The sequence below is a fragment of the Callospermophilus lateralis genome, chromosome 4 (assembly GCF_048772815.1).
Source record: "Callospermophilus lateralis isolate mCalLat2 chromosome 4, mCalLat2.hap1, whole genome shotgun sequence".
Lineage (NCBI taxonomy): Eukaryota > Metazoa > Chordata > Mammalia > Rodentia > Sciuridae > Callospermophilus > Callospermophilus lateralis.
In genome coordinates, this window is record NC_135308.1 from 79,358,023 (window position 1) to 79,366,801 (window position 8,779).

The 8,779-nt window shown below is 41.4% G+C and overlaps 1 protein-coding gene across 1 annotated transcript; it reads right to left on the minus strand.

Moving 5' to 3' along the window:
* Positions 1-4,913: 4,913 nt before the first annotated feature.
* On the minus strand, positions 4,914-8,444 carry LOC143398376 (uncharacterized). Its single transcript, XM_076855334.1, has 2 exons — positions 8,381-8,444; positions 4,914-6,517 (listed from the first exon to the last, which is right to left on the minus strand). Exons 1-2 carry the CDS (start codon positions 8,442-8,444, stop codon positions 4,914-4,916), a joined length of 1,668 nt encoding a protein of 555 aa, XP_076711449.1.
* Positions 8,445-8,779: the final 335 nt, after the last annotated feature.

Sequence of the window (8,779 nt, forward strand, 5' to 3'; positions counted from 1 at the left end):
TTCTGAGGAATCTCCATGCTGCTTTCCAGGGTGGTTGCATCAATTTGCAGTCCCACCCACAATTAGATTGTATGAGTGTATTTTTCCCCCACATTCTCACCAATAGTTTTTGTTACTTATATTCTTGGTACAAAAGTTACACTGGCTCCCACATCAGAAGTCTTCACAGTAAATGGACTGACCTTTATCAGATAGGACAAGTTCCAGTAGAAAGGCAATAATGAGCTAATTTCAATCCAGGGACTCAGTTTCTCTTCTATCATCAAACTGCACTTTTTTTAGAGACAGTGATGAACTAGTGAAAAATAATTTAAGGCTCTCATGGCCAAAGAGAAGTTTTAATCTAAAGTATTATTCATGTGTGTAATAAATGGAAGAAAACATGAGGGATCTCAAATGCTGCAGGAAAAAAGTGGGATATATTTATTCATGTCACACAGTTTTCTAAAACACTAAATGAAAATAAGATCTGTTAACATCTGTACATTTATATAAGTTCAAGTAAATGTTTTATATGTGCAATATTTTTTAAGCATAGATGGTAGTGCCCAATGACTAGATAAAAGAAATCTATTTAATTGTCATAAAGAAAAATAAGTTTTATGTAAATTTAATCTTCTCTAAGAATTTTACAAAAATGAACTGAAATGCTTTTCAAGTTCCTGTGACTTAAGTCTTCAGCAAATAAAACTAGCTTAATTTTTTTTAATTTAAGAAAAATGTCTTCCTTTGTTACTAATTTGCTTGCAGAATTATATGAGCACCCATAATTTTTGTTGGGTCTTTACAACCATACTGAAAGTTAATATCACACAACCAAAGAATAGATATGCAAGTGGAAATGCAGGTTCTGTTACTTCATGTCTATCAAACAGCAGTGAGAAAATAAGAAGTCACACCTCTGCATTTTTGCATGAAAACTCTTTGAGGGCAATTGAAAAAAAACAAAAACATCAATACAGGACGTATCCTCTCTGCCTTGGTAATTTCTCCTTAGAAGCAGAATATTAGTGCTGTGTTACTGGAGAAGACTCTAGACATTTGTCACCCCAGAGGGTGATACCAGCATAAACTACAATAAATAAATAAATAAATAAATAAATAAATAAGTAAAGACCCTCTTTGGGCTTCTTTCTTTTTCTTTAAGCAAGAACAAAAAATTTACATTTGAAAGAAGTCCTTTGACATCCAAAAGTACTAACATGTTTAGTATGATGAACTGGAAGTTTATGCTGAGGGAAAACTGTAAAAACAGCAACTTGATTCTCAAGGAATCAACATGCATTTAACTTTTTTATGAGTCTTACTCGGATGATGACTGCCTGATAGACAAACACTGTACACAGAGTTAATTGCAGATGATGGTTAGCTGTGTCAAATGTCATGGAACATTCATGAGTAATCCAAACATAATTGTTAAGAATATATAAATAGGTTTGTGAAAGATAAACGTGTTTAAATGAACTTTTGTACAATGATAATATTTATAATATGTCTTCTACTAGAACATTTCCAGTTCTCATTCAAATCTCATATGAGGATACGAAAAAATACCAATTTCTGAATACAAATGTATCTTTTTCTTATTAAAGAACATGGAAGGCATTTTCCTGTGTTAATGAACTTGATCAATGCTAAATCCAATAACTGTATTATGACTAAGCACTTGCTTCACACAGCTACAGTTACTGCGAGTCAAAAAGTCCTATTAATGTATGAAAATTACAGGTAAAAAATGTAAGGAAAACAACCATGTGAGAAAAGTGAATCATGTATTTGTCATGTGGATCTTTGAAGTATGAAGGATTTGTTCTTCTTAAGGAAAAACGAGGATCATTTTTGCCCTAAGAATTATTGCTCATTTCACAAAGAAGAAGAGGAAAAACATAGGACAAAATCCAAATAGATACAACAAAATTATAGATTTGTGAAAAAGAACCTTGAAAAATAATTCAATCTGTGTAAACTAGCTAATATTGAATACATTAATTTATATTTTATTTTTAATGGCGATTCTTAATATCAAAAAATGTTACAAATATAACAGCTAGAATGATCTCTGTTAAAATGACAAAATCTTTTTCTAACATTGGTCTTAAAAGGTAGATGTTTTTCTTTGTCTTTCAAATACCCCTATAGGTAATAAAGACTTTTGTGTTTCTTCAAAATGCTTTCTTTTTTTTTTTTTTTAAGAGAGAGTGAGCGAGGAGAGAGAGAGAGAGAGAATTTTAATATTTATTTTTTAGTTATCGGTAAATACAACATCTTTGTTCGTATGTGGTGCTGAGGATCGAACCCGGGCCGCACCCATGCCAGGCGAGTGCGCCACCGCCCGAGCCACATCCCCAGCCCTCAAAATGCTTTCTTATGCTTCATGTTGCCTTTTATGAAATCACGTAAGAAAAGTGAGCCTTCTCGGTGTTAAAACAACTTGGTTTTCATTTGGCCACTACATAAATTATATATTTGCCTGACAACATTTTGTCACTTTAGTATTGCTTCACAGTAAGCTGTAATTGTTTTCAATGAAATGTTCTTAGCCTTTGGCATTTTTGACAACTTTCCAAAATCAAAGGCCATTTTAAGAATTTTTGCTCTCACACTAAGTTTGCAAGCTTCCTGAGGATCTTGGAATACCCTCAAAGAAATTACTTTCTTTATATAAGAGAGATAGTAAACTAATTAGGGTTATTGGCTATGTTACATTTTCACAGGCAATGAGAAATGTTTCATGTCTGCTGAGTCACATAGATAAATGTGATTAATATCTCAGATTGTATGAAATTCCTGAAAAATCTAATTGTGTCCCTCTTATCATTCCTTATGTTGAGTATAATTAAGTTACCGGGTGTCCAAAGATCATAAGAGAAAAGACTTTAAAATCAAGTCTGAAGGACTGCACCTAACTTCCAACTTAAAGTCCATCATGCTGCCTCTTATGAAATTTACTGAGGATTTGATAAAGAATGGTGGGGGACGTAGGGAGGCTCAGAATTCAGCAATGATAAAGTAGCAGAAAGAGAATGGTGGGTTCCAGGAAGAAGCAACCTACGTTCTCATTCATGTCCCTTCACCAAACCTAGTTCAAATATTTTTAGAAAATTGAAGGCTTTTTCAGCCTGTACAATTTTCTCATATTTATTACATATTTGTTGTTCTTCTAAAGTTACAAGGACTAGTAAATACTTTAAAAATAATTTCAAAGATTGCACATGTCCTATGGAATCCAGAGATGTTAGGGGAAAGTGGAAGTCCTTTGCCTGACAGCTGGCTTGTGGTTGAAGGAGGTGGGAAGCTTGTTGGAAGCACCCATAGGAAAGGGTCCTAGATTTTCTTACATTGCATCTATAGCCCCCAAATTTCATACTGTCCAGGCCCCAGAGAGAGAGACAGAAGTCAGAAATGGTATGCTGATTATTTTATTGGGTCATAGAAGATACAGCTATGATTACTTATTGCAAAGCCAAATACTCTGAAGGACATCATCTTCTGTTCTGGTGTCTGAAACAAATAAACAAAGAAGGTTGTAGAGGACACTTGATAAGGTAGGAAATTTATAATTCCTGTTGGTATCACTGAAGTGAGGCTAGGTGACAGCCCACCTCCTCTTCCTGTTGCCCAACTCCTTCTCCTTCCCCTATTTTCTTCTTAATTTAATCATTCATTCTTAGTAGGCAGCCACAATGTAATATACTTAAAATTTTTGCTTGTTATCTGAAGAAATAAAGATGAAGCTGTTTAGTTTTTGGTTCCCATGGAAAATAACCAAGGCTATATTTTCAAAGATTGTCATCACAATGTATACCTATAATAGTGATACAGAAACAAGGTAGGCATATACTCATAGGGTTGGATTGAAGCAGTTATTGAAAAATTAAAAAAATGGCATATTGTGGAATTGTAAAAATAATAAATGAGGAAGAAAAATATAACATTGCATAAAAAAGATAAAGAATTAGAAAAGGAAGGAAGCAAGAAAGTAATAAAGGAAAAGAAGGAAAGATGTAGGTAGGGAAGAAAGAAAGGAAGAAAAGAGCTATCTGTATATGTTTATGAACTAAGGTAAAATTTTTCTAAGAAATATACTCTGAAATGAGCAGCAATGAAGAGATCTGCATATAACTGATGGCATCACTTCAGTTTACTTTTTTTTAGTGTAATTTTTTATTAAAAAATAAAGATGATGTACTTCTGTGTCCATAAATGTTTCCAAGAAGATGTCAAAAATAAATTATGATTGTAGTTATGGTAAGGCATGTGGGTAAGAAGAAAGAATATGCCTTTCAGATTTGGCTTCATACTCTCTCTTCAGCTAGGCTGCTTTTTAACATGAGCATAGATTAATTGGGCCCTGAGCATTTTGAAAGCTAGAAGACAATGAAGAGCATAGACTTGAATACTGATTGGCAGGTGTTCTGGACCTGAATTCTGTACAGAGAGATAGAACTGAGCCAAGAGAAATCAGGGTCCACTGTGAAAAGAGAAATCATTGAGTCTGAGAAAAGAGGCAGAGGACCAGAGGGAGAACACTGCTCTGCTTAAAGGAACCAACAAGAAGACAGGTAACCATTTGGAAAAAGGAAAATTTAGGGGAGTAGTGCTGAAACTGAGCATTACCTTATCTTTCCATCCTACCCCAGAATATTTAGGAATATTTAAAAATTGGCTCTATGACCCTGTAATTTCCCCATTTACCATCAGATGTTTTGGCACTTTGAACTTGGTAAGGATAGGATCAAGGGCCTTTTTTGGAGAATGAACTACCCATCTTGGATGTCACTGAATTTTGATTATGAAATAGTAAGCCTGGTGGAGAGCTTTTTAATCTATCCCTGGGGAGGTTGGTGGTGGGACAAGGGTAACCCAGGGTGAAATGGGGGACCATGCTTCTGATTACCTTTTGATTACAGCAGTCATTGTTGGGGTGGTCCCTGCTGGTTACCAGGACGAGGAGGGCCATTTGGCTTTTGCTGCTGCTGCTGCTGGCCTCCTTGTTGGGGTGGTCCCTGCTGGTTTCCAGGTTGAGGGGGGCCGTTTGGCTGCTGCTGCTGCTGCTGCTGGCCACCTTGTTGGGGTGGTCCCTGTTGGTTTCCAGGTTGAGGGGGGCCATTTGGCTTCTGCTGCTGCTGCTGGCCTCCTTGTTGGGGTGGTCCCTGCTGGTTTCCAGGTTGAGGGGGGCCGTTTGGCTGTTGCTGCTGGCCTCCTTGTTGGGGTGGTCCCTGCTGGTTTCCAGGTTGAGGGGGGCCATTAGGCTTCTGCTGCGGCTGCTGGCCTCCTTGTTGGGGTGGTCCCTGCTGGTTTCCAGGTTGAGGGGGGCCATTTGGCTTCTGTTGCTGCTGCTGCTGCTGGTCTCCTTGTTGTGGTGGTCCCTGCTGGTTTCCAGGTTGAGGGGGGCCATTTGGCTTCTGCTGTTGCTGCTGCTGCTGCTGGCCTCCTTGTTGGGGTGGTCCCTGATGGTTTCCAGGACGAGGAGAGCGACGATGACGCTGCTGGCTTCCTTGTTGTGGTGGTCCCTGCTGGTTTCCAGGTTGAGGGGGGCCATTTGGCTTTTGCTGCTGCTGGCCTCCTTGTTGGGGTGGTCCCTGCTGGTTTCCAGGACTAGGGGGGCCATTTGGCTTCTGCTGCTGCTGTTGCTGCTGGCCTCCTTGTTGGGGTGGTCCCTGCTGGTTTCCAGGTTGAGGGGGGCCATTTGGCTTCTGCTGTTGCTGCTGCTGCTGCTGGCCTCCTTGTTGGGGTGGTCCCTGATGGTTTCCAGGACGAGGAGAGCGACGATGACGCTGCTGGCTTCCTTGTTGTGGTGGTCCCTGCTGGTTTCCAGGTTGAGGGGGGCCATTTGGCTTTTGCTGCTGCTGGCCTCCTTGTTGGGGTGGTCCCTGCTGGTTTCCAGGACTAGGGGGGCCATTTGGCTTCTGCTGCTGCTGTTGCTGCTGGCCTCCTTGTTGGGGTGGTCCCTGCTGGTTTCCAGGTTGAGGGGGGCCATTTGGCTTCTGCTGCTGCTGCTGATGCTGCTGTCCTCCTTGTTGTGGTGGTCCCTGCTGGTTTCCAGGTTGAGGGGGGCCATTTGGCTTCTGCTGTTGCTGCTGCTGCTGCTGGCCTCCTTGTTGGGGTGGTCCCTGCTGGTTTCCAGGATTAGGGGGGCCATTTGGCTTCTGCTGCTGCTGTTGCTGCTGGCCTCCTTGTTGGGGTGGTCCCTGCTGGTTTCCAGGTTGAGGGGGGCCATTTGGCTTCTGCTGCTGCTGCTGCTGCTGCTGTCCTCCTTGTTGTGGTGGTCCCTGCTGGTTTCCAGGTTGAGGGGGGCCGTTTGGCTGTTGCTGCTGGCCTCCTTGTTGGGGTGGTCCCTGCTGGTTTCCAGGATGAGGGGGTCCATTTGGCTGCTGCTGCTGGCCTCCTTGTTGAGGTGGGCCCTGCTGAGGATCTTCCTGATGGTTTTTATTACCCGCAGGGGGTCGAGGTCTGAATTCTCCATTAGGGGCTCCCTGAGGCTGCTGGTGCCCTTTCTGTTTTTCTACCTCATAACCTGTATGGATATGGCAGAAGAATGCAGGAGCTTAGTGGTGGAAAACTCTCCTTGCTACTTCCCTCTCTGAACTGATCACACAGATTTTTTCTACCAAGAGGATCCTATAACCAGCAGCCGCCCACATGTTGTTTCCCTCCTTATGAAGACGAGCTCCCTTCAACAGTATACTCATCATATGAGCCATCTCACATCTGGCTCCTGGAACAATCACTTGTTGTTCAGTATCAAAAGATGAGATTTAGGATATGTCCAGAGACAGAAAAGAAACAAAATGAAAGAATTGTTAATGTCAGGTATGCTGCCAGTTATGTTTTTGGACACAATAATAAGGGGATGCCCATGAATTCAAGTCTTGACATCTGAGCCCTGTGCTGACACAGTGGACTAATTGTTCAGGCCTCTTCACCTACATGGGAACAGTGTAAGGTAGAGAAGAGAAAGACAAAGTGATGGCCCACTGGATCCTCTAAATGGCTGCAGCAAATTTTTGCTCAGCTACAGGGACTCAGCTGAGTGGAGAAAAAAGACAGAAAATTATATTCGTGCATTTCATCTTCAAACAATACAATGCTTGAGAGGAACATCAAGGAGGAAGGAAGCTGGTGAGTGATTCTGAGCACCACGGAGAAGTCAGAATTAGGACCCTTCCCAATCATGTATCATCTCCCAGCCATCAGTTCCTGCCTGGGGGAACAGGCAGCCTCGCCAGGGGTCCCTGTTACCCAAGTTGGCAGTCCTGTACATGGACTCCAGTTCTAGGTTCAGGGGGTTTGCCTTTACCTTTGGGAGAACTAGAATTCAGTCAATCCCCCAAAGAAAAATGAGGATAATATGACTTAGGATAATGACATAATTCCTAAGGGAATATAATAAGAAAAGCTCGATTGAGGCTCATTTGGGCTTCAACTGACAGTAGGGAAAAGTCTTTATAGCTGACCTCAAGGAAGTAGAGCAGAAGGAAGGGAAAACCTGGTCACGAAGAGTCCTGTGGGGAAGTGTGACTTCCAGCCACAATCATTATAACTTATAAATAAACTCACCAATCACTCTCTGAGATGATGTTCCCACTGCAGGAAGCAGTAAGTGACTAGTGGCTGCTATGCTGTCTCTTAACAATTTTATGTACATTAAGAAAGAAAAACAACTATATTTTTATTCTTCCTAGAATCTCTCAACATTGCTGCTAATATTTATTAAGTATTGTGGTATTTTAGTGTCACATTTTGTTATTCTTTCATCGCTTTGTTCAAAAATTTTTGCTTATCTACACGTGCCTTCTCTAGAGAGGAACCAGCAGTAAACATTTGGCTACTTCTTAAAGCACATTGCAATATTGATTATGAGTAAGAGTAAAATGCAAAAATTGGGCCCTGCCTGATGTTTATGTCTATTTGGAGAGAGTCAAATTGTTGTCTGATTCTTCAGCTCTGAAGATATGTGTGCTTATCTCCTTTCTCTGCCCACATCCTCAACAGTAAGGCTGCAGGTACCCACTTCTATTTTAATTATGATATATGGTCTTCAAAACCTGACCACCACATTCAGTCTTGCCATATGCATTTCCATTCTTATATCACAGATTTTTTTCTGCAATTTAAACATTTACTTTATCATTCCTCTAGTCAAAAATGTTTATGGCATTCCCTTGTATTTTAAGTAAAATCCAAAGCTTTAATGTGGAATGAGGACATAACTGGTCTTACTCCTGTTGTAAGAATTCTGCACTCCAGGGTTTCTTCTCATCTCCCCCATCCCTTCTCCACGCCCCCTCCCGTCTCCAGCATGGTCTCCTAGGCCCCAACCAGAATCAAACCCAAGCTCCCAGCCACCACTAGCAGCAGTAGCAGCATTCCCTTATACCTTCACTGGAGCTCGGAGCTGGGTTCAGGGCCAGCAAGGCCAGTGTGAGCAGGACCACCAGCATCTTGGAGGAGGCTCTCAAGTTGCTCCTAAGTCTGTGCTGGGGGAAGTCAGGCAGCTCCCTATTTAAGGAGGAGCAGAACAGTGGTGCCTTTGAGCTCCATGATGGGTGACCTCACAGCTGACACATTAGGATGTCTTGCATCCCTGCTTTCTCTTTGGGACCTCAGCCCAGCAGGATAGATGGGAAGGAGGTTGTCAGTGTCTCCTTTCTAAAAGGTACAGTATGTGACCTGGGCGAGTGTTGAAGGAAACTTGTTGATCATTCAGCACAGATAATCCAACTGAAATTTCATCATTATTTGAATTCAGTCTAGTTGGTAAGAATGTGAGTGTGTC

What these genes read in the sequence shown, in the direction of transcription:
- LOC143398376 (XM_076855334.1), bottom strand. Translation starts at nt 8,444, where the DNA reads ATGCTGGTGGTCCTGCTCACACTGGCCTTGCTGGCCCTGAACCCAGCT. An exon ending in AGCTCCGAGCTCCAGTGAAG is followed by an intron (nt 6,518 to 8,380) that starts GTATAAGGGAAT and finishes ATATCCATACAG; the next exon opens with GTTATGAGGTAGAAAAACAG.